Source organism: Dromaius novaehollandiae, chromosome 15, assembly GCF_036370855.1.
Source record: "Dromaius novaehollandiae isolate bDroNov1 chromosome 15, bDroNov1.hap1, whole genome shotgun sequence".
Lineage (NCBI taxonomy): Eukaryota > Metazoa > Chordata > Aves > Casuariiformes > Dromaiidae > Dromaius > Dromaius novaehollandiae.
In genome coordinates, this window is record NC_088112.1 from 21,134,036 (window position 1) to 21,160,629 (window position 26,594).

The 26,594-nt window shown below is 45.2% G+C and overlaps 1 protein-coding gene across 3 annotated transcripts in view; it reads right to left on the reverse strand.

Annotated features, from left to right (window-relative positions):
• Window positions 1–26,594, reverse strand: part of FNIP1 (folliculin interacting protein 1) — a 68,750-nt gene that overhangs the window by 35,052 nt on the left and 7,104 nt on the right. For 2 of the 3 annotated variants that reach the window (XM_064521152.1, XM_064521151.1), the window contains exon 2: window positions 2,248–2,374. In XM_064521152.1, the coding sequence (XP_064377222.1) occupies window positions 2,248–2,374 (127 nt within the window). Of the gene's footprint in view, window positions 1–2,247; window positions 2,375–9,263; window positions 9,712–26,594 lie in introns of those variants that run through there. The other variant, XM_026118221.2, reaches the window with a different exon arrangement.

Here is a 26,594-nt window from a genome sequence, read left to right on the forward strand (position 1 = left end):
CCAATATCAAAAAAAAGGCACCTTACATACAGATTCCCTGCATTAAACCGATTAGACTGCAATCAGATCAGTCTGGCCGCTGCTTGGCGTGTTTTGCAGATATCCCCCTTAGACGATTCGTAAATCCAGAGGTATAAATCACACTAGGAAACTGGGGGGGTGAGATGCAGAAAGCATTGGCTTTTGTGAGGCTGTTAACAGATACCCTTTCACGAGGGAGGGCACCCAGCCCACACACGTCTTGCTGCAAAAGGGCAAGAGTGCCTTGGAATGTGCTTAGAGCCAAGATCGGGCTTTGTATAGGCAGGGTGTGTCCTGGTTAATGAAAATCACGATAAAGAGCGAGAAAAATAAACAATGCAATTCCTTGAAAATGGCCAGTATGTACTGCTAACTGTACAAGTCTGTACTAAGCTTACAGCAAGCTCAGCCGAGGACTCTTGTGCACGTTTTTACCTGCATAATGTTCCTGCTATTGCAAAGTTTTGTTTTATGAGGAAAGTTTTGCCCGAGATGACGTTATCTGAGTGCTGCAGAAGGTAGATATCATGGCAAGAAAATATTTCAATATATTCCTTTTCAAAGTCTGATAATATGACAAAAAATGAAGTATATCAAGTTACCAGAGACTCGTACTAAGCATTCCAACTAGTCTGGGACCAGTCTTCCTCCACCAGCCTCACATACTCATCGCACAGGGACCGTGAATGCAGCTGATTATTCCTCCCCACCCCTTTTCCCCTTTAATGAAGAAAAAAAAAAAGAAGGGATGAATATGGAATCATGTTAGATTCATTATCAGCCATCTATTCTGCTGCTAGTAAGCTGTCACAGTCAACTACCTTTCTGAAATAAACCCAAGCAGTCAAGGCTGCAAATTCACCATGCAAGAACAGATCTATCTTAGAGAGGTTTTAGGCCCTCGAGAAATCAAAAGAAATACAGCAAGAGGATTCATACTGTACAAAGTCTTTTCTATTAATAAAGTAATAGTAATAAGCAAGGCCAATAATTCGTATCAATAAACCTTTTCAAAGATATCTTGTCTTTAAAAACCTCTGTTTTCCTGGCAAGAACACCTAGAAGAATAGGAACTTACAAATTAATAAAGCCATGCTAACAAGTGCAATTTAAAAAGAAAGATGCATTTTGTTCAACATTTGTTACACTCGTTTTACCTCCCAAATTCTCAAAAAGAACAAGGAAAATGGGATCTTGATTTGTGTCTATGGATGTGCTCATGTCAGCTATGGAAAATCCTGGAAGTCAGTGCCCGTGACACACAGACTGACTCCCAGAGGATAACATATGTGGAAGAAGAAAGGGCCGAGGATCGGGATGAGAAGCACCAGGCTGGCAGCATTCAGCAACAGGCTGGAGAGTTTTCAATGAGGGATGAAGACTCTCTTCTAGCTGTACTCCAATATCCAACAGTAAAATCAGGGCTTGGGGATAAAATGTTATTTTGTGTACTCTTGCTTACAGAACTTCATGAGGTCCTATGGGAAAAAGCAACTGTGACCCCAAGTTTCAATTCACACAGTGCTTTCTGCTTGTCTAGCTTAAAACACTTTGCAAACGTTTTTAGAGATGGTGAAAAGGAAGTTCAAAACAGTTAAATAAAGTGTCCAAGCTCACAGAACCACTTAGCATAGCACTGTGGCTAGAAATGAGATCTTCTGGCCAGAGCTCCTACACGGAAATATCCTCATCTGGCTGCATCCATTATAATTTCAATTAATAGATTACCAAACAGACCATGCCAAACAGAAAGCCCCAAAGAAAAGTTTTCAAGTAACTTTGTGTCAGCAAAGCATAGAAACAACAGCTGGTAAAAGCTGACCAAGCAGGACGAGGTAGGAGACAGGACTAGGAGGACTTTCCAATTCAGAGGGCAGACCCCGCTGCAGAAAGCAGCCATGCCACACAAACCTTTCGATAAACACCAAATTCTGCACTGCCTCAGCCTCCCAGCGTTGCCTCCTGCAGCCACGGAAGAACCCCTCTCTTTGAAAGGGCAGAAAGTAGGAGAGCCCAGGAATAAACAGATCACTGCAATATTTAAAGCTGCTAGGGTGAAGTTACTGAAGCTTGAATAATTTGCAATTTAATATGCATTTACATTTACCCCTGAATATAATCAAAGTTTAAATGTTAATATGAATAAAACAGAGTATTTGTGACTTACCCAATCATCAATTTAAAAAACATATAGAACGTAACCATGTAAATTATTAAAATACTCACCGACACTGAAACATCCTCTATTTTTCTCTTAGCGCTGGAGTCAAATAAGACATTCCGCCCTCTTCTTTCACAGTCCTGATACACAATGAGTCGGATCTGACTTGGGTCAAACTCCGGCAAAGGCCAGCTTTAATGAAAAATAAGAGATCAGAAGTATTAATTACAACAATTCTTTATTACACTGCTCTTTCTACATTATCTACACATCCAACTTTATTAAAACATAAAATCCAGCAAACACAATGTCATTTCATCAGACCCTTTGATTTTTTGCATTTGGAGTTTCCGTTTTTAGACCTCTGGGTTGACAACGCACCATCAGCACTGAACCCCACATATGAAAAAAACGCAGAATACCTCTCCTACCCGTCTTCAGGTACCCAAAACACTGCAGTAACTTACATTTATAGAAATAACTGCAGTATTATGCACTTCAGCATTTATTCTAATATATATGCCACAATACTGTGGGAACAGAGAGCCAGATGTAGCTTGGTCCTGACTACAGATGATGCGATTGCTGTATCCAGACACAGGAATAATCCCCACTTTGGCTACCGTGATGCAAGGCCATGTTGCTGCATGGGGTGGCAGAAAGCACATAAGAACACGTGTGGTGGTCCTCTTCTAACACATCTACTCCCAAACAGCTCTTGCGGCCAGTAACGTGGAAAGGAGCTTTCACGAGCCTCTGCCTTCCCTCGTGCCCACTGACTTCTCTGCAAAGCGAGAACTTGCAGGGCTCAGACTTGAATATAAATGCATGTGATCTTGATTTTATGGTTGCATCATAGACCTTAAATTTTTAATGTCCAGAACAAAATTCTTTGCATCCTAAGCAGAATGGAAAGGACATGTACTGTGACACCATAGGACACATTAAAACAAACGAGACCAATCCCACATCAGGCAACCCCCAAATATTACCAACCAGCCCAGCAAAGACTGTTACCCCATGGCTCAGGAAGCCAGGTTTACTCATACCTTTTCTGTTCCTGGAAGCTAAGAAATGAGATGTCTGCGCTATCCATGAAATCAACAGGAATCACCTTTCAGCGAGTCACAAGCCATTTCCTAGATCAAGTGAAACTCTATCTACTTATCCTTGGCCACCAGGAAAGCAGCGCTGGCATGCAACGAACACCAAGAAGAGCAGAACGAGGACCTGGAACTTTCCAGCCTTCGATGAAGGATACAAAGCCACCAACACCCACTGAAAATTTTTAAGAACGTCCAACCCAAATTCACGGGCTTTACAACTTGTGTAGTACCAGCTGGGTAAAACTAAATGTCAGCACATACAGTTACTCGGTCTCTTGGAAGAGGAAATCCATTTCCTCATCTCAGCCCCACCATTTAGCAACAGAAGAGAAAAACAGAAGCTGCACAGAAGATACTGTGCAACAAACGTCAAAAGCAACTTATTACAAGAAAAAAGCTTGAGCAATTTGAAACTGAAATAACTCAATGTCTGGATCGGGGAGCAAAGAGCCTTGCAACTTGGCTGGGAGGGCCCCTAAAGCCAAGCGTCGTCCCCCAGGGGCCGGGTCACATGAAGAGCAGACTGGCAAGCAAACAAGTTCTGCACCAAAAAGAAGCATTTGGCAAGATGAAGAACTCAGAGAAGAGTTTACATTTAGCAGGGGCCTCTGCTAACCAGCCCATTCCCACACTTCAGAAGAGATAGGAAAACAAAATCCATATTGCTTGATGCATATTTGGAGAGAGTTATTAAGTGAGAGGCTCGAAGGGACTAGAGAAGGGCCTGACCTCAGCTGGAGATAAGAGACTGCTGGATAAACTGGCTTCCAGGAGGAACCACCTCCTTATGTTTAAGTGAAATCGGTGGAAGTCCGGAAACTCGTTCCGTGAGTTGGGCCGCTGCCGCTCTTATAAACAAACAGCATGTGATAATAACAACGGCCTGCTTGCCAGAAAGGTACTATGGCTCGCTCCACCCTTGCGCTACATTTAAATCTCCTCCGCACTCAGACAAAAGCACGTCTTCCATTATCTAGTACTTCTGATATTTGACTTTGAAATTACTGGCAAAGAAGAGCAGTAACTGTTCCAGATCTTAGGGAAGTCTGCTTATAGAGAGCTCCAAGAGCAGATTACACACTAAGGGGAGAGAAAGCTAAATATAAAACTCCTGCTGTATTCAGCAACATATGTGATCAAGGTAACAAGAGCCTGTTTACTTCTCAGTTTCTTCATGTGACATTTTAACTTTCTCTAGACAAGTATTCAGCAGATACCACAAATCATAATTTGTGACCGTTCCAAGTGAGTGTTATCTGTGTTACATAATACAGTCCTCAAGCACATTTTAGCCTTGCAAAAATATTCCCTGGCAAGAGCGGGCCACTTCCCAAACCAGGAGACACTCTGGGAGAGCTGGGGGAAAGTTCGCTCAGGCAGACAGTAAACAGAGGCAGCCCCAGCACCTCCTCGCCGCGCGGCACGGGCTCCTGCCGGAAACGCCGCGGAGGAGCTCTGCTTTCGTTCCTAGCTTTAAAGTACCATTAAGTCTGGTATCTAGATAGATTACCCCCAGAAACACATAAATTCCAGTGCGCAATACGCAGGGCACGTTCTCAAAACAAATAAAACAGGGCAACACTCCAGCGCTGCTCTTCAGCTGGATGAAGAGTGACCTAGATCTTCTGAATATAATTAGTTCTGTTTATAAATGGAAACTAACTTTGACATTTAACTGATGCTTTCTTGAGATTTTTACAGGAAAACTAGGAGATGTAGAACCACGTGTTCTGGTAACGCTAATGAAAGGTGACTCGCCGTCTCCCACACTGCTCTGGAAATGACAGTGCTCTTAGCAAGGAGCTCTTCCTCCATGACCTATCTACTGCTCTTTGATCTTTCCTTGGAACTGATGGTATATATATAAAAAAAACACCACAATCTTTTCACTTGTGCAAGTGACTGTGACTTTGTCTCAAAGTTAGGACTCTGAGCTCGTGCATGGAGCAAGAGAAGAAGTCGTGAAAAGTAAGTTACTTTTGAGCAGGACACCAGTCCTGTGGAGATCTCCACTGTGCAAGTGACAATCCATACAGAAAGGTGTTAAGAAATGGGGTGCTCCCAAATCATGATGTGTAAATGCTGGCTGCAATTCTTCAGAAGCCAATCATGTAAAACCCAATCTCTTTAAATCTGAAAAATGCAGCAGAAAATAAGTTTTTAGTTTTTACCTAGGACAGGTTGGACCCTGGAGCCTAGCAAGGGAGAATGGTGAGGTTCTCCTCGTGGGCTGCAAGCTAGCAGAGGGAATTTCACTGGACATTGCTGTAATCAAATCAAACACATTGCTAAAATGGACTGTAACAAATATTTGGAAAAGAATAGCCAAACATCAGTCCTATTGGCCACCGACTAAATATGGGAGCAGCCGGGGTACAAGCAATTTGCAGAATCCAGTCTGGATGGATCACTAGTCAAATGCATTCTCAGTACGTTACAAATATTTGCAAATCTTATTAGGCTGTGGCTTTACGGTCACTTTAATCCGCCATAAATCCGTCCCGAGCTTAAAGGGACCTGCCCACCCTCCTCCGGCCCACCAGCACCGCAGGGCGAGCACGATGCCCACGCGGCCACGGGGCGAGCGGCACCCGGGAAGGGGCCACGAGGGGCTGGAAGCCCCCCTGGGTGGTGGGGTGGGCTCTCAGCCAGGCCAGGTGCCCCCTCTCACGGCTCCCTTGCACTGACGCTGCTGCAAAAGCCCTGCGGCCTCGCTGGTGTTCAGCTCTTACCTCTCTCACCTGTTTGGTTTTCCTGCCTTTGCACCTTCGGTGTTATTGGTGGTTCCAGCTCACAGAGTCATTGAACGCCTCCTGACAGCACTACGAGGAGCTGCACGGCAATCCAGAACTCCAGATTTTCTCCAAGGACAGATTTTGTCATGTATCTAATTCCTGGGATTTATTCCTGCCACAGACACTTCTCAGCAAGGGGCAATCAAATGCTCTTAAACTGTTATTACTAAACTCCTCCTAACCTGCAAGCTCTAGCAGGTGAAACAGCAGACACCCAAATCCTCGTTACCACTCCACCGATTAAAATGCAAGACTTGCCTCCATAATCGAAAACAAGTACATTCCTTCCTTCTTCTTTCCACTACAAAATGAACAGAACTTTTCTCATAACAGTAGGGGTTTACTTTAATACTTTTTTTTCCCCTCTTAGCTAAGATTTTACTTCTAAAACAATTTCATATTAACATAACCTAGGTAGTATCCAACTATTTTTTAATTATTAACGCAGATACTTTGGAAGTCTAAAAGAAGAGCAACTGAAGCAACTAATCAAAATATTAAACAGATAGCAATTGTCAAAGATTTTGCTAAAAGGTATAAATGCTCAAAACAAGAATATGACTAACCATTGAAAAAGTGACTTGAAACTATCAGTCAAACTATTGTTTTCCTACATCATGTTTCATAGTTATAAGAACTGCCTGGTGATGAATCACTTGGAACTATTTTTAAAAGCATCTACGCAAATGATATTTATAGTTTATGCTAGCTTATCTGTTCTGCATGTTTTTCATATTAGCACCTTTTTAGAAGGCTGACAGGAACAGGCATCCCCGCGCGGACGGCAGGTCTACCTCGCCCGGCACCACCCTGCTGATTCAAAAGGGGCTGACAAACACCCTTCGGCCTGAAAAGAAACGCTTCCTTGACTCCCCCTCGGTCAGCACTGGACACACAGGGACCCACCAGTGCTGCTGGAAAGCCTGCGGATGCTCTTCTTCCTCTTTTACTGTTACTGGTATTATGGGAGTGCTTAGAACCACCCAACTTCTGCCAAATGTAAACGTCTGGCAGAAATACTGTCTGGAAGAGTGAACATCATAAATCCGAGACCACTCTAATATGTTTATTGCGATCTTTTATATGCAGATTATTCCCAAGTTCCATGGAGATGCATGCAGATACAGATGTATACTCACTTGCACATTTGTGGCCAAGCAGTGTTTAGGATCCCGCAGTTGTTTTATTACAGGGAAGAGTAAACAGAAGCAGAAGGCAAACGGTCCTGCTCCAGTCCAACCATCATCTCACACAACTCCCACCTCTGACTGAGAGCCCTTTTCCAAATCCCCCTGCACATTTCTATTACCTGTTACTGGATCTTTTCATTTCCTTTTGGCTTTGAGAAGACATGACAAAAGCTGAGTATATAGGACTCAGCGAGGGTATTCTATATACTTTAATATCTTCTTACTGCACTTCAGCAATTCACTTATTATTTGACCATTCTCGTGCAAACACAGCTGTGCAGGTATTTCTGAAAGAGCACAACCGATTGGAACCGAAGCGTGAATGTACGGCATGTTAACGATGCCATACAGGGCCTCCAGTTCTGGAAGGCGATCAATTAGCAGAGCAATTTTAACAGAGGTTTGGAGGGGTTATTTATTTTTCTGCTAATAATACCTGAAACGCAGAAGAACGTTATCAGGATTCAACTGATAAGGATGATCCAAACTGCAGCACTGATCTGCAAAGTTGGCATTTTCAGCGAGAGACTCCACGTAAACGCTAGTGACATAACACGACCATCAGGCTGCAAGGAGGAAGGAGATCCCTGAACTAGAGAAACCACGGGCCCTATACTTAGAAAAAATTTTGCAAGACAATTTTCTTTATAAGAGTTGAGGTCACTGCAGGGTTGTGTGACACTTGTGGTGAACGCGTGCTGATTCTGCAGAGAAAACGGGAGTTGGTGACTTGACCAAGGCCGCGGAGGGAGCCTGGGACAGCCGACTGCGGAGCAGCTTACCCGCACCCTTCGCGTGACGCTGCCCTCTGCCACCGCCACCTCGGCTGGGGCTTTCCACGAGTCACAGGAGCTGCTTGAAAGAACTGCTGGATAACTTGGGGACACCACCCACATAGCCATTGCCTTCAGAGGCTGCGCTTTTAAGGTGTATCACAAGGAACAAAGTTTCTTTGAAAAACCCCCAAGCCTTCCCCTTTCCATTTCCCGACCCCGCGGGAGGGCAGGCGCTGCAGCAGGGCTCGGCTATAGGTTACACCTATAAATCTGTCCCACTCGTTTACCAGCTCAGCAATCCGCACCTTGAATAGCTGCGCGACTGGAGCCCCAGGAAACTTGTGCTGCTCACACTAAGCACATACCATGCCCGAGCCACATAGCCCGTCAGTCAGATGTTTCGCACTCGGTGCAGCAAACTTGGACCTGCACTTCAGCTGGCTTCCACCGTCCTTGGCTCTGCTCGATTCTTTAACTGTATATGAAGCTGACTTTAGTTTGTTTTCATTTTTTCCTCCCCTCCAAGTCGCTTGGCTCTCATTAAGACTCATAATTTATACACTGAAGTCCAACGCATGAGCCAGATGCCTCTCCGCAAGCAGAAAGACACAACGCACACAGGTTAGGTGCAGTCTAGTCACCACGCTAATCACAGTCTGGATTGTGATATTGAAAATACGGAGGTTGAAAGGTTTTGTTAAAGACACAACACGTTGAGTAAGTCTGCAATTCACACTGCCTCAGAGTTTACAGTCAACACCAGTAATTTCATAAAATATTTTCAGGACTGTTTTGTGCATGTTATTTCAAAAAAACCCACCTGCTCAGTTTCTAGATGATTTAAGCACACATACACACGCAAACCTATGTACATACACACACACGCAAACTTTATGTGCTCTTCTGAACTACCTACTTGAATAAAAAAAAAAAACCTACACAAATGGAAAACAGCTCCTTTCAGTTACATTAAGAGCAGTGCTTCATGTTACTCAAGTAGACCGCAACTCCCCTTTGCAAAATTACAACAGACAGAATTAATTTAGGAAGAAAAAAAATACATTGGTGCCAATTAGTATACGATTATAGGAAGAATCATTTTAAAAAAACTCTCTAAAAGCACCAGATTTCTGGAAAAGAAATATTCTCATCACACTGAAAATATTAAGCCTCCAAAAACTAACGCAATCTCGAGAACTGTGCATTTATCGTACCTGGGAAGCATCTTCGTCCCCCGAGCAGTTCCACTTTCCAAAATCCCCGTGAGCCCCGGCGTGCCCGGCTGCCAGAGCAGGTTAATAATAGCAATGAGCCATATTCATCCCGAACCACAAGACTGTCAGGTGACACATCAAGAGGTCTGAATTTAACTCAAACAAAAGGCTCTCCATGCTGCAATGCAAAAGGCTTAATCCTAGCAACCGGATCGCAAAAACCACCTTAAAGAAAGCAGTTCGCTGCAGCCCCACAGAGGCGTTTATTTGCACGAGGATCCATTTACACCGCCCGGGAGTTTTGCGACCCAAATCCTGCCCTTCCATCCGCTTGCATAGCCCGGGATTTCTGCTCAAGGGGAGATCGCCGTTTTCCCAGCTCCTTTGTCTGTTCGAGCGCCTTGCTGCGGAGGAGACGGATCTAATTCCCGGGGAGGCTAAGCGCTGCCTCGGCCACCGTGCGCGTCCCTCCAGCCCACCCTCCTCCTCCGGCGAGCCGGCAGGAGCCGAGTCCCATGACCCGCGTCCCTGGCAGCCGCCGCGCTCCTGCTCCTGCGCCGCCACCGTCCGCGGCCGTCAGGAATTCGGCTCCACGGGACCGGGAAGGGGGGGCGAGAGCCGGCGGCCTGCTCCGCGCCCGGCCCCCGGGAGCGGCGGGATGCCACCGGAGCCGCCGGCCATCATGTGACGCCGGGCTGTCAGGCCGTGCCACTGGGACCGGCGCGTGCCAGCCCATCCCCGCGCCGCCGCGCACGGCCTCCGCCGCGAAAACCAGGGCCTCGAGGCGGCTCGTGGCAGCCCCCGGCCACGCCACGGCGTCCCCGTGCATCGCCGAAGCAAAGGGCTCGCCACCTACACAGCTTGAAAGCCTCCAAGTACTATCACAGCCAAACGTGGGGCTAACTGCTCACATTATTAATTCGGTATCATCTTTGGACAAAGACCATGAAATATATAAAGGCGGGAGACCGTAGCGTCACAGCCCCACTTCGATTTTCTTCCGTGTCTAAAAACGCGAGGATTTTCCCCAACGTTTCTAACGCAAAGGCGGCTCAGAAGCCACCTCTCTGCCATGGGGATCCGCTGCCCCACGGCAGTCCCGGCACCACGCTCAGGGCGACGGACCGCTCCTCCATGGCCCCAAACCCACCTCGCAGCCGCCGGGACGAGGTCTCGCCCGCTGGGACAGATCCCACGGGGCAGCACGGCGCTCCCTCGCCAGTGACTCAAATTATGGTCATGTTTTTACCTTAGGCTGCTAACCAGGATGGTTTCGGTGCTGTGCAACAGTGTTTTGATGCAAAAGCTGTAAAACTAAGATGTAGATACTTCCTTGGTCACAAACCCAGGAAAAGAACCTTTTGTGACCATAAGTGTTTTTTAAGGAAATCTCTCATTTAGAAACAAGGAGTCAAGGCCCTGCTCCCACGACATAAAGACCTGCCTTTTCATGTGTTACTAGTGCCAGGGGTTTCAGTGGAATTATTTACGTGAGTAAAATTCAGCGTGTTCAAGATCACAGGACCCACGCCTTGGGGCCACATCTCGCCTTTAAAGCTTAAAAAGCGAAGCAATGCCTTTAAAGCTTAAAACGCTAAGCACGGGGGAGCGCCTGGCAGCAACATTTGAGCTCGGTCACCTTCTCGATCTAGCTGGAGGACTGTGCCGGGCACCGTGACTTCTTCTACCTGTGTAGCAAATGCACCATTCTCTAAAGGTTACTGATGTCGAAAGTGACCTTTTTTTCTTAGGGATGCCATGGTGAGAAGTTCAGTGCAATGTATTATGTAAACATTTATTTACAGGAGTAACATCTAAAGTTTCCATTTTGCCTCAGGGTAACCCGATGCACGTTAAAGACAAGCGCTTTGAAAGAGGACCCGGTCTCCGTCTAACAACTGACCAGGAAAAGTATTGGAAGGAATTTCTCTTCAAATAAAGACAGACTCAAATTATAGGGAGCGTAATTAGTGTTTCAGCCAGAACACTGAATATTTCATGTTTGAGGAAGGACTTCAGATACTCAGTGTTGGTTCACACACACTATTACTTCTCCCATATCCAAGAAACTACTCTTAAAAAAAGAGCAAAAGGTTAAAGATGCACCATCCTCTTCCCTAGGTGTACATCCAGGCAAATAGGTTTCTTTTCACTCGTGTGGACCAGAACAGGTAGGTTTTCAAAAATGATGCCTGGTTCCAGACTCCCGAGAACACGGCTTTTCTGGCCACCCGAGCGTGCACACGCAGCATTGCAAACGCGGGTGCAAGCATGCACACAGGCCCACAGCAGCTGCCCTTGAAAGGTGCCTCCAGAAAGGCAGCTCCTTTCTTTTGTGTCCCAAAGAAATGCCACATTTACCAGCTGGGCAAATATTTGGCTTCATCAGGGAATACAGACACTCTCCATCTCTTTTAAAAAGGACACAAGTTTTTTCTTTTTAAAGGGAAAGCTTAAGCTTGAGTAACGAAGCTGATAAATGTTTTCTGAAACTAGATAATATTGACAAATTCAGAAAATAAAAAGATCAAAATCTCCTTTCTTAGCCCATCACCTCCTAGTGAGGTCCAGGGAGGACATTTCAATACCTACATGCATCCACACGGTTTCTGCTGGGGACCACGTGGGTGACAGCATCAGGCTGAACATGGGGTCCAGCGCAGACCTCCGTGCTAGGCTGGGGCTGGGGCTGGTTATTAAACACACATAAGCCATAGAAATCCTCAAAGCAAACAAAGGCACCAAAGAAAAAAACCTGTCATTTCCTTCATTTTATCCAAAGGCCTTTCTGAAAACATTCAAAACTGCAGCCAAGGTACATATGCAATTTTTCGGTACAAACCATCTGATTTTAAAATGAGCAGGCAACAGTTTGTTCCAAACACGGGCTAAAATATAAATGAAACGGATTCATTTTTATTCTGCACTGCCTTAACAAGCTGCCTTTATCCTCCTCTTGAAAAGAAGGTTCCTTCACACATGTTGTAAATGCACACAACAAAAAACGAGTCACTAAGCCAAGAAATGTTTATGGCTCAATAATGCACAAAGATAGGAGCTGGAAGCCACACCAGACAAAAAGAAAACCAATTAGGATTTTATTTGAAATCTGACTAGAAATACTTGGATACCGTTTCTCTACAAAATATTCGCCTCAGTGCAATTACCACTGAGCTAGACTTTAAAAAATGTGCTTTCTGTGCATTTTTGTATCCCTGCAAAAAATTCCACTGAATTCCTCGCTGCTCGAGGAGAAGAGTGGACAGTGTGAAGCACAAGCCATCGCTGTGCAGCCGGAGCACACACACACACCTGCACATACCACGGACGCACACACGCAAACACAGGCATAGCCAAAGGACGGCAAGAGCCAAAACGATGAGAGAGAGCCCTGCAGGCAGTCTGCAGATTTTCCAAAATCCAGGCCCCGATTTATCTTCTTTAAAGGAAACCAGATTCTTAAGTACCAAAGAAAAGTGCTTTTTATGTGCAAAAAAAACCCCAGAATAAAACAAACAAACCAGAAACCCCACACAGAACCAAATTTTATAAAGTCTCCATACGTGCAATTCTCACTAACATCAACAGGTCTCACAACTGGAATAAATGGCCGAGATGGGCAGGGTTAAGTAGCATTAGCAAAAAGAATCCATCTCGGAGCATTCCCGAAGGAAGCTATGTGGAATATATTAAGAGTGTGGATGTTCAGACCTCAGGAGATTGACTGTCCCTTTGCTGTCTCAATTTTTAAGTCATGTTAAAAGATGCCTAAAATAAAAATAACTATCAAAGGAAAAATCCGATGCATGGTTAAGCTACTAGAACATTGGTGTTTGTTTTGTATCGCATTTCCAATTGCAATCTACTATAAATAAGACACCAAACAAACCTCCATAATACCAACTGGTACTGCAAGACAACAGGGCATTTTCCCCCAGCCAAACAGCTATTTTATTGTGCACTCTCGGGCATTCAGAGCAGAATAATCTTCCCCTGTAGCTATTAAAAATAAAGTATAAGTAGCTCAGCACTGTGTGTGTTTAATGCAAAGTTCGGGAGAAGGAAGTTCCAATGCACATTGCTTTTTATATACACAGATAGAGGTTGTAAATATATATTTTTTTAATTGCACAAAATTATCTAGTTTAGCACAGGAGGGCTGTTGGGGGGGGAGATACCCCCCCCCCCCCCGCTCCCATTAATGTTGTGTAATTCTGGTGATGTTCAGCTAGGTTCTTCAGTCCTTAAATCTATGCACAAGACTAACTGCTTCTTGCCATCCCCTCTTAAAAATCGGGATGACAATGACAGTGGCTGACACACGGCCGCCCTGCTTGCCCGATTCACGAGGGTTTCCAGGAGGCAATAAAGCGTACCTCCCCCAGTAAAGCCAGCAGCTCCCTCTCATCTGAGCTACCACTATTGTGATTAATATGGAGGAAAAAAAAAAAAAACAAAAAAAAACCCTGTGGCTGTTTCATGGTGCTGGACAGGACAAAAACAAGCTCACGAGCTGAGGTGCAGCAGCTGCAAAGCTTATTGCTTAGATAAGGGTGAACTGATGCTTTAGACTCTGGAAATCACCCCTATGTGTGACTTGACACATTTAATGAAGAGACAAGAAGATACACTAGAGCCGAGGTTAACTGCAAGAACTCCACTGCCACGAAATTGAGACGTCCTAGGGGGATCAACAGAGCTCCAATAGTGCTGTCAACCCCAGCAATCGTCATCATCAAAAAAACCTTGAACCACGCCTCATGCAACAAGAATGCTTCGGTTGAGGAAGCCTTATGTTTTCCATTTTTAATAAATGAATACTGGATTCCCTGTGTTTATCTTCAGCCTGAAGAGTCTTTCAGGTTCATATTTTCATGCACTTCCCAGTAATTATAAGGACTATGGCAGTTTTCTTCTGTTCAAACAAAAGCAAACTGTAATTCTCAAGGCAGTACTTCACAACACAAGGTTTAAGAAGTGCATTAAAAAATTGCTCATGTACTCTAGCTATGCCTGGTGCTTTCTGCACCAGCACTGAGTAAACACATTTAAATACGCACATTTTTAATTAGGTAGATAACTCTGCAAACAAGGAACTGCGTGAAGGCTGAGCAAGGCAGCACGGGAGCAGCGGGGTGTTTCACTGGGTGCCCTGGAAGGCCGGGGCTGCCCGTTGGGGACGACCCAGGGTGGGCGCCCGCCGCCTGCAAACTCCGCGCTGCAGAAACACCCCAAACCGCCGCGAGCACCGGGGTCAATGGCAGCGCCGCGGACTGGGACATCACTGCACACCGCGCCGTCTGCCTAGAGGTGCCCATCTGCTCACGCCTGCGATATTTGTTCCGTGAGCTTTTTATACGGAAAAGCTATTGCTGGAGTGGTGGAAGTGCTGCGGCTCGGATGGGCAGCTCGGCTGCCGCCCTCCTCCGTGGCACTGATGAAGGTGGCTGCACGTGCGACGGGGCGATAACTGAGAGCCCAACAAACCTGCAAATATTTGCCGCTCGGACGTGGAAAGCAATTGTTATGGACCCTTCATGACATGCTGCCACCAAAACAATTGCAACTAGACCCCACAAAGCCACCCAGACCCCTCGGAACAGCCTAGCCTATCTCCTCGCCCAGCACCCAAATTCCCGGCGAAGTCCCCAGCGGCGTCCCCCGCGCGAGGAGCACAGCGCCAGGCTTTACACTAAGTCATCGCCAGCACAAACTCCAACCATCTGGATTGCTCAGCAATTTCGCCTGGCATTTCCAATTCTTTTCCTTCTGCCACCCCAGGTCTCATTTATCTGCATAGACAGCACAGATTTATCAGAGGTTTCTGTGATCTTTGCTTTTTTTCTTGAAAATAAAAGCTGCAGCTCCTCAGGGTTCCTCAGAGAAGAGGGCAGACAGATGCAAGTAGTTATTCTCCAAAGATTCACAAGGATCAGTGCATGAGCAGCATTTTACTCCGTCCCTCATGTGACTGCTTAATTAGGTGTTGATTCACTCAGTCATGAGACACAAGCAAACAGGGCTGCAAGCCCTAACGTCAAAGAAAAAGTAATGCCTGTTCTGCCAGTTTCTATATTAGCAGAGCGCAAAGAGGACATCCAGTTCTGCAAAGCAAAACTCCTGCTTCCTTGCTCAGACGCCAACCATCAGATCACTTCAGCCTTTCCGTAAGGGGAGGGAGAATCTGAAGCATCTCGGAGCCAGACACTTGTGAGCTTCCCATCTACTTGCCCCCGTAAGAGCCGAGACCAGGCGCCATACCCGTGCGGCAAGGCGGCAGGCTGAGCCCTGCAAGCCCTCGGCCCCCTTTTTTTTCTTAAGACTGCTGAGTTATTTTGCTACAGCTTTATTCCTGGGTGTAGCACAATTTCTTAGCCTTCTTATTACCAAAGAGCTTTTCTGTTATGGGGTCCAGTTGCTATAGCAACAGGCTTTTAAAAATATCAAAGAAATTTTCAGCACATGGTAAACCAATTTTACAAACTGTGTATATTTGTAACAGGAAACGCTGGAGGACAATTATTTATATGTATGCAGCTCCGCTGAAGCTTGAAGGACTGATAATCCCAAAATACTGCTTTCAGTCTAAAACCTTTTGTTGTACAAGGCTACACACTGAACTTTAAGTTATGTTACATTTATAAAAATAGCCACTTAAAATTAACAGATGACCATCTTTCGAACAAAGGCTATGTTTAAGCCCAGTATGTCATTAAATACATTAAATGCTGAAAGCTTTTCTCCTGAAGAATACTACCATTTGTAACGTTTTAAACATTTGTGTGTTTCTAGTCTTATCCTCATTTGTGTAGATTTTACTCAGGGGGAAAAAAAAAAGAAAAGAAAAAGGACAAGACCCTGGATCAGCAACTTATTTAAAACACATGCTTACTGCTAAGAATGTTTCACTGGGGGCAACGAAACTACTTACATACTTACAGTAAAGCACGTGGCTCTGGTGTGCTGACTTAGTCTTATTCACCCCTGAGATTTCACCAAAATCAGTCTCAGTTACACAAGAACAACTGCAATCTGAAGACAGTGGGTACTTGCATACAAACAAGGGTAACATTAATACCCAAGGAATGAAATCCCAGCCCAGCCTATCGACACGATGGTTGTTTACACCGCTACGCCACAGGTACTGACGGTGCACGTAGTCCACGTGAAACAAGGACTGTCCGCTACCACCGAAAGCGAAACCCGGGCAGCACTGCTGTCACGGGCAGCCTGAGCACCCAGCACCGCCAGGAAGCCCCAGGGGAGGCTGGCCCGGCTCCGCGGTCCCTCCGCGCACCCAGTGCTCGCTGACTCCAGGGACAGCTCTGTGCCGCGAGGCTCTTCCCTAACCTTCGTAGTTAACGTTCAAAACTACTAACCAGGAAGTTCACGAAATTTCAAGACTACCGCCAGGCTCTGAACCAGAAACAAACAATTATAAATACTTTCATAGATCTACACAGAATAACATTAATGAACCTCTAAGGCAGCAAATAATGGAATAGATCCATCCTACAACTGCTTTCCAGTAGGGAACACTTTTCTAGCTTGGCTCAAGCTCCTGGACTACACATCCCTCCCTCACTGGCTCTAAACGTTGAATGTGCCCCTCTTTGATTTGCAGAAGGGATGAGATCTGGATTTGCATAGATATTGCAATAGTCCTCAGACTACTGCGAGGAGCCCAGACTGCTCAGTTCTCCAAGGCAAGAGTCATGCTGCTCAGCTGTTTTCCAAATTAAGAATGCAAAGGTGACCTGAAACTATTTCAGGTGGATCTATATAGAGCGGACACCAAAAGGCATTGCTTGACTTCACTTTTATGCAACTTGTAAGGACATGAGGACAAATAAAAAGCAGATGCTTGAACAAGCCACACAGCTGTACAACTTCATTCAATGTTTGCAGAATATACATAGACTGCTAGGAAAATGGGATAGCCTGGCACCTAACAAAAAAAAGACTGCACTAAAGTTGCAAGGTCCTGAATACTTCAGCTCCTCAAAGCAGAGAACTTAGGCATGGTTTTAGCTAGCACCCAGCTTGCGGTCCACTGATTTTGATGTTGTTGTTCAATCGTCAAACCTGGCTTAACTCAAATTATTCCACTGGTCTGGGACGGAGTGTTCACTGCCATATGATCCCAAAATTTTCTGGTGTCTCCTTAGGTTTCCTAGTGCTCACTGTATGCTAGCAGCCTGGGGTTTCCATGAACGGTAGGCATGGAAAATACACTATAGGACTGGCCAGTGCCAGTCATTAAAATGATGCCAATGATTAGAAAAGAGAATTACAGTCTCTAGCACACCAATAGGTGGGTAGCTCAGGGTTCCTTAGACATACCTTCCTTTTTGTTAATTATGCTTGGTTCGGGAGGTACACAGAGGAACTACGTAAGTACTTATCCACACAGAATCATCTATTCTGGAAATAACCCATTAGAAAGCCAAAGACGAGCCCTTCAAATTAAGAGACTGAAGTACTTAGAGAAGCAGTTTGCACCCCCATTTTAATTGTTTTGTAGATAATGTTTATCCAAAATAGAAAGGGGCCTTGTTTTCAAGATCAAAAAGAGCTGAAGTTAAAGCTAAAGCTTTTAACTCAGGAAGTTCTTTTAGGACAAAATCTTAAAAGAAAAATTCACATGAAATTTCAACACCATCTATCCCAAACCCTAATCGAAATCTAATCCAGACACAGTCTCTTCAGATCAGTGCTATATAAAAATAGACTTGAATGTCAAACATGCTGAGCAAGAGCGGAGCATGGCCAGAACGGGCTTTACGCAACATGTTTTAAGGAATCACAGTGTTGTTCCAATCTACTTTTGAAAGGCACTCAACGTATCTTTTGTCCCTCTCATATGATCCTTTCATTGAGCTCAGCCAACTGCGAACTCCAACATGAAGAAAAGGAGAGCACTGTACACTGTCGCACAGCCTGGAAAACGTGGCAGCGTAAGATTGGTGGTTTCACCCTTGAACTTCTAAATTATGCCATGCACAACAGTGCAGTAACAGGAAGACTATCTGAAAAAGCATATACACTTTAAAAGAGGATTTAAGATTAAAACCAACAAAAAATGGACTTGAAAAATGACACCGTATAAAAACAAGACTTTTAAAAGCTAAGTAAATTTGAGACACTTGAGTAAAGCCTGATAACAAGAGAATGCAGAATATCCAATCTCTGAAAAACCAGCCTCTTTAAAGGTGGCTTGAATTGAATACACATTATGATTTTAAAAAACTAGGCTGTGTGTAGATATTGTTTAGCAATTCACCATGTGTTAAAAGTACTTTCATGAGTTAGAAGCCCATTCCACAGATTTTCCATCAGAACGGGCCTCCAAAGTGACTTCTGAAAGTCAGTGAGAGATTCCTATGGACAAGAATTCCTAAGACATGTAAAAAGCCTTTTGATATACAACTGCCCACCTAGAGGGATTCTCCACTGGAAAAATAACTGGCCAAATCTTACTGAAAATTCTGGTAGACATAAATATGCACATTTTGAGCATCTTTTGAAAGGAGCCCCTGTGTGTCTGCAGAGCTTTTCTTGCTGTTAAAGTCTTGGTGTGTGATGAAGACCTTTCGGGTTAGGACTGGCATGCCCTCCCTGGGTATCAGCAACAACACTCCTTCCAAGCGCACACCTCCTTTATCGCAGGGTCCTCCTGGAATACACACACCAGCCACCGCTGCCTTCCCGGCGCAGAGTCAACGGAAAAACCTGATAAACGCTACATTGTTCCACTGGGAGAGGTTGTGCTTAATCAAGATACACTAAAAATATATGTTCAAGAAAACCCTTTCCTCTTTGCCAGCGTTAATGGCTTTGACGAGAGCGCGGCTCAGCACACTCCCAGCCCACGTAGCCGGCCAACACACGTGGCTACAGCAACTCCCGACTGTCTCCTAGAGGGACTCTCCGGGGGTTGCAGCAGAACAAGCTGTTTCCAGCCTAGCTCCCACCAGCTCAGCAGCAGCACTTGCGTCTCTGGGAGTCCACATACCAGCCTGCCCTGAACAAAAAAACAGTTATTGTCTTCTCCCATCCCTATGGAGCGGCCGATTGAGCTCTCAAAAGCATTTCCTTGCCTCATCTTGTTCCTTCCTATTCAGTCTGTCCACACGAGCATCTGTTAGACACGGGAACTCGAAGACACGTGGTGCTGTGGGTATCCTGCCGTGAACGGCACCACATGAAGCTATTTATTCTGCTGCATCAACAGGAAAGAAAGAAAGGCTCACGTGCTGGAGAGCAGGAGCTGTCAGAGCCACCAGGACATTTCAAACCCTGTTTTGAAAGGAGCTGTTGGCACTGATCGCCCCCTTGGCTCTTCTTTTCCCTTCCCCTCCCCACGCCATTTAAAATCAGAGGCAGCAGTGACCGCGAGCAGGATGCGCCCCGCTGCCCGAGCGGGAGGCGGCAGTGGTACGGCACCGGGCACTGCACAGGAGGGGCTGGAGCTGGAGCTCACCGAGGCAGGATTCAACCTAGAAAGGGCAGAAGGATGGATGGCAAAGTGACCTGGGCTTTAACCCATTTGTGCCTCCGTGTGCGTGTGAATATTACTTTGCAAAGCACAGGACCAACCATGGCAGCACCCCTCCACTGCCTCCAGCTACGCCTGCCCACCTACGTTCACGAACACAGGGCAGGGGCCCAAACGCTACCACTCGATACTCCTCACACCCACTTCACACTCAGCACATCCAGTCCGACTGTTATTCTTTGTGCCGCGTGTGCAGCTGTCTTTGTCCGCGTTGTACCCTCCAAACAAGCGCCCACGGCACCGCGCTCCTCTCCGCTCTCCTGCCGACACGCCGAAGGTGGGGCCCGACCAGGCGCCGGCCGCGGCCCCCCTCTCCCTCCGCAGCACTTGCACGAGCTGCTCCCAGCAGCCAGCACCGCGCTGAGAAACACAGGGAATGGACAAGAAAAACTGAAAGAGAACAAAGATTACAGTTTGCAAAAGTCTTTCCATCTTTTTCTTGTCGATATGTTAATATCATACCTTTTATTTATACAGCACCTGTTATCCCCAAAAATCATAACACAAAAACGTTACAATTATGGTCCTGATCTAAGAAGAAAACAAGTCTGCCTAGCACTATATTAGAACAAATCAGGCTTGTCTACACACACGTATCTACTTGGTGAAATACAGAAGACCTTACATTAAAAACAACAGTTAAGTAAATTAACAGTTAAGTTAAGCCCTCTGCTGAACAAGGTACATGTATTTTTCCTTCGTGATCTTCTGATTAGTGATAGATTTATACAAATTTATACACATCCATAAGCAGGCCTGCCACAGCAAAGGAAAGATACTGGGTTTATTTCTGGAAAACCAGAAGGGAGGGGAGGGGGCCTGGGGGACAGACCCTGGGGGTAGGGTCCCTCCTGCACTGTAGGACCCCTTTCCTTCTGGCATAAATACCTTTTTGCAGCGCTCAAGGCTGTGGCACTGAAAGCTTTCAAACCCCACCAAGTTATGCCAAAGTTGAGGACGTTCAGCGCTTTACAGGACTGGGCCTTTTTGTGTTTGCCTTCATTTCTATTTGTTTCTCAATTTTTGTGTTTTGTATAGAAACAATCTCCTGTCAAACAAACTCCCTGTTCCCTGTGTATCTCCTTTTCTCTATTCTGGCTGTCCATCCAGATGAGAATAACTGCCAGTCTTGAATTTCACTTTATCTTTCATGGCTTCTTCTCCAGTTTGGGTGTGGATTAATGTTGTCTCCTAAGTGTAATTTAGCTGATCTGTCCTGCTGGCTACTAACAGAAAAGACTAGTCTTTAAATTAATATATACAAAATAATTGTGAAACATCACCTAATACCTGTTGTTAAGGGGGGACTGGCATTTTACACATTGATGCTTACATCTGATATCTTACGCTCTGACCCCAATGTGAAAAGTCCTACACAACACACAAATACAAGGTTTTTAGAAGCTCTGTGGAATACTGGCTATTGTTTAATCTAAAAAGATAATCTGATGACACATCTTAAAATAGATACTTTTACATTAGACTAACCTGGATAATTATTTGAAAATAACTACAATAAGGTACTACGGAACCCCCCCCCCCCCCCCCGAAAACTAAGATATATGCAAGTATATTAAAGTCAGTCTGATACCAAACTGGTATTTTTGCTTATCTGGAAAAGAAAGCTTAAGAAACATTTTTGTTTATATAAAACACCCTTTAAATTCTGTCACAACCTCATAAGCATTTATTTTAACTTGTTTTGATGATTTGCCATTTTAATTCTACACTTTCTAATCTCATTTGTTTTGGAAAAAAAGAGGTCATCTGTTCACAATCAGTGTCTCATGTACGACTAGAAGATACACGTAGCTAAGAAACCAACACGTTAGCTTTCTCAGCCTCTTCTTAACCATTCATGCTGTCACTAGAACAATTTCCTTTTCTACTAAGAAAGTAGAGTAATTTCCAGTAACTCATAGCAACTGAAATATGTTTAAGCAATGAAAAAAAAAAAAAAACCCACCTTTTTCTATTTCAGTTATATGCTGAAGTTCAGGCTGCCCTTAAATAGAAGCACAGTCAGCACTGTAAGCCAATTCACTCGCTTAACATTTCAGGCATTTCTTTAACTCTGTCTTATGGGGGTAATACTGTTATTTTTCCTGTAATAACAAGACAATTCTGGCAGACATAGTCCTTTAACAGCTTCTCAGATGTTTGGAGGACGTCACGGCTAGTCCAAGGCGCTGAGGAGGAGAAAGCTCTCGCTCCGCATTTTGCAGCCTGTGTTCCCTGCACACACATTTTATCATCTGTACTAATATTTGTCATCTGGCTTTCATTAACATCTAAACTGTTGTTTTTTCCTACCAATTACTGGTATCAAGCTTCATGAAAAGAAATAAAGAAACCCTTTGGCAGAACTCTCCGCACAGCAAGAACAACGTTTTCTAGGTAGGGCTTCAGTGGGGCATCACAGCAAAGAAAGGATGAGAAACTCACTCCTATTTGATGTGCGTTTGTTAGCTAACTGCCCCAACGCACTTCCTTCCAATTTACCTTCCTCTCTCACGGCGTCCCCCAAATACAGCAGATTAAGTGCCGAGTCCACAAACTTCAGAGACCTGTTCTTCCCTCGGGATAAAGTTATGCAAGGACTGTGCATCAGGCAAGGGAAATACAGGTACGTAGTAGATGGGGTATATTCCAGTGCCAGCGAAAAAGCAGGATAATGCAGCAAATGGGGATTTTGCTATGCCAGCATTCATTCCCAGCAAGGACTGGCCTTTCCAGCCGTCATGCTATAGGTGCTCCCTGAGCAAGCGAGCTATGCGGCCATACATCTACTGTCCTTCTCCAGCGTGCCCATGCTCCAGCTGCCCCTGTGCCCCTTCTGACACGTCCCCCGGAGAGCAGGTAGCTATCGACACCGCGGGCCACCGCAGAGCCGCGGGGTACGAGCGGGCAGCCCAGCGGGCACCAGAGAGGAGACCCAGCAGCCCGCACAGCAATTTCCACTGAACTTAGAGCCTTGGCTCACTCAGGACTTCTCTGCTCTCACGTTCCCTATCGTACGTGACCGAAATCAGCCAAAAGGTTCAGAAGTTACTAAGAGGGAAGTGAGAGACGGAGCACCACTGTGCAAGACATCATTTCCATAGGCACCAAGGTTTATACATCTATACATACACACATATAGCTAAAGAACTGCTCCAGGTGATGTGTCATCAGACAACGCACTTTCTTTCTTAAGGAGAAAATGACAGGAATTGGGGGGAAGATGTTGCTGTGGCTTGAACAGGCACGATGCCAGGATCTTAAGTCAGGGCTGAACTGAGCTCAAAGTTCTTTCATTTATCAACTAAAACAGATGGCAGAAAACTAATTTGGCTTCTATTTCTTTCCGGTTATGTATCACACAAACCGAAAGGGCAGTGCATTTGTGATACTATTAGAGTTGTATGTTTTGTTGACACTTTGGCTGGAGCAGGGGAACGACATTTGAAGACGCTGCTAACGAAGCACACGCAGATCTGGAGGAGTCTCAAACACCGTGAAAGAGCAGGGCTCGAAGGGAACCGGTATTAAGGGAAATATGATCGTTTCCATGACACATTCTACTCGTTTCAGGACAAAACCACTGCTGAAGACGTTGTGGATGCATCGTGGAGGAATGGAGCAGGACCAGTGGCGTGTGCTGGGTAACTTCCACACTTCGAGCCATCTGTTCCCAGTGAAAGCCACCACAATGCTACCGACCAGCGGGTACCGCCGGTTTATCCACCTGCTCCCATGGAAGCGGACAGAGGGTGTCCAGCGCAGGTCGTGCTGCTACTAACTGACATCGGCATCACCATAAAGTCCTCTCACCCGTATAAAATGAGGGTTTCTTTCACAGCCATAGTTTCAAAGACAGATAATGCACAAAAGCTATGAGTGAGGATAACTAGATTATAGCCCCAAAGTCATCAGGCAAGACTGCTTAAAATAAAGAGCTTTTACATGTAGTCAAACTAATTAAGTCCAAAAGTTCATCGCTTCACAAGGGCTACAAAATTATGTTTTCAAAAAAAGAGAGAAATTTTGAATTAAAAAGTTATCCTTGTGGATGCATGCTGTATGCATGCACTTGAAAAATTCTGTCTGCAGTCTGAGTATCATTTTGTGCTGCAATTCACATGTTTGAACAAGTTTCTCTGTAGTATATTGTATTCTGAATAATAATATCTACAGAAGCTATCAGTTTCAGGAAAGAAAAAGGTCGGATTTCTTACGCAAATGTGCAGAATTACCTCAACTAAAAGCCTCAGTTGAGCACCAAGCAACAGCACAATGCATTGTTGCAAAAATAAATAAATCCTCTTTGATACAAAGACTACATAATAACTGTTCACACTTCTATGGAAGGAACACATTTGGGCAAATATTTTTAGAAAGAAGTGATTAATCCTGCAGAAGGAACTGCCCCTTTTGAATGGGATCTTTACAGTTGAATCCCTTCAGCAGAGCAAAATCTCAAATTCATTTTGTGCAAACGAGGTTTTTCAAAGGAGTATTTCCCATACACGAATTCTGTTACTACTCTGTATAAGGTGGAGTAACTGATGCATTTGCATGTCATTTATGAGTGACTAAAATTGCTTCCTGTTTTTAATGGGCATAATTTTTTTTTCCTCCTCCAGCAGATACTTTATAGACCAATGTTCCCTATCTATGCCACAAGCATGTGTGTAAATATATATTTTTTTTCTTTCCTGAGAGACAAATTCTGCTCTCAGCTGACTCTACTAGAGGTTCAGCACAACTACTGTGTGGCTTTAGTAGTGCAACTGAGCTCTGCATTTTTCCTAACCTTACTCATGAACATGTGATCTTGCAGACACTGCTCCAGATGTAGCAACAGGAGGGAACACAGCCTCTGCGCATGAAACCACCATGTGCGTTATTTTCCGCTTGTAAAACACACTTCTGAAGTAGCCACCTCTAGAATTTAGCCAAAATTACAACAGAAGATTCAGGCTCCACGTCACCTTGGACCAGTTTATTCCAGAACGGAAGCCTGAATTCACCCAATCTGTCCCTGCGAGAATAGGCTAACGCAGAAGCACGCACGCACGCAGCAAAGGGTAAATCCCTTTGAAAACCCATGAAGGACAACCCACAGGTCCACCAGAGGAGCTGATCACTCCAAGAGAGTTGAGATCATGACCTGAATCAGGTAAATACCCCTTCTGCCACCAACCAACAACTGGTGGGATTGCTTCCAGAACAGACGAGGAAGGGACAAACAGTGGACAAACAGGTACTCACACTCCAGCTCCTTTTCATGTCCCCAAAGACCTCAGACAGAGGAGGAAGAGAAAAAGGAGCACCCTCAAGTTTGCAGAAACACCTTCTTTAAGAACTTGCCAAATCCACCCCAATGCAAATGAAAAGAGGCATTTTTATTCTAGTATACCTATGCATACACTTTCAGACGCACAGAAATAGTGACAAGAAGTCAACACACCCTTTCTCCCACGGTGGAGATAATGTGCCAGCACAACTTATCTCCACAGAGTAAGTATGAAAACAGGGTCTACCCCACTCTCGCTAGGGTAAAACCAATGGGGAAGAGGACAGCAGACATCCATGCCTTCTACAGGGGAAAAGGAGAAGGATCTCATCTGCCCAGCCAGTACAATCAGAAATCTAAAAAAACCTGACATAAAATGATTCACCCGATCAGCTGGCAAGATCTTAACCTGTATTGAAGTGCTTCTTGAGCGTGGCACTACACTACCTTTTCAAATGCGAGTTAACTGCGAGGAACCTTCTTCTTGCCCTGCTTTTACAGCGGGGCCCCTTTCAGATCACGCAGGCCGAAGGCCTAAGCAGCGGAGATCCCACTGGTGAAAAAGGAACTACATGATTCACTCACTAGAGCCTCTCCTCAAACAAAGTTTTAATTTAGAGGAAGGAGTTGAAATGCTGGAAGGGGAACAAAGAAAGTGACTGTTCCGAGGGCAGCTTAGTGAGGAACAGAGACCGCAGGCCATCCGCAGAAAACTCGTGCCATCCCTGGGCGAGGAAGTGACTCTGCAGAGCGGGAGGAAGCTGAGGAACACGCTGGCTGCAGTGGCCTCGTGAGCTCCGCCAAGGGCAACGCAACCTTGTCCTGCCAAGTGTTCAGTCAGTGCAAGACCCCAACCAACACGGGAGACACCAGCATGAAAGGCACTAAGGGTGACCCTCGTCCTGCACACACAGCCCATTTCATACCTTTACGTCCTTCTAAAAAATAGAGAAAGCAAGTGAAGGGCTTTCCTGCTCCACTGTTGATGTTCCTCATTCCACATGTGAGGGGAAGAGGCTGAGGAGAAGCCCTAACCCGAGGGCTGGGCAGGTTACATTCCTGCAAGGGCAGGGGAACTTTCCAAGGCACAAAGGCAAGCACGAGCACCCCAACAACCGTCAAAGCGAGTGAAAGGTAGGGTCATTGCTGGTTCTCTGTGTTTGCGTGCCCATGTGCATTGTAGCGGTACCGATCCAAATTAATTCTCCAGGACCACACGATGATACAAGTAAGTAAAAATCACCAGCTGGACAACTGAAAACCTCCCTCTGATTTTCTGCGCTACGCTTTGCTCTTTCAGGCACTGTAACATCATCCTACAGATCCAGCTTGCAGCATTGCCTAAATTCAGACCTAACAAATTAAGCAAGGGACGTGCAAAACTGACTATACACAAACTGCCAACAAGTGCTCATAACAAACTAGAGGTAAATGAAATAAACTTCCTCCATCTCTTTCAGTTTTAGTAACTGTAGCTCTCAATTTGTTATTTTAT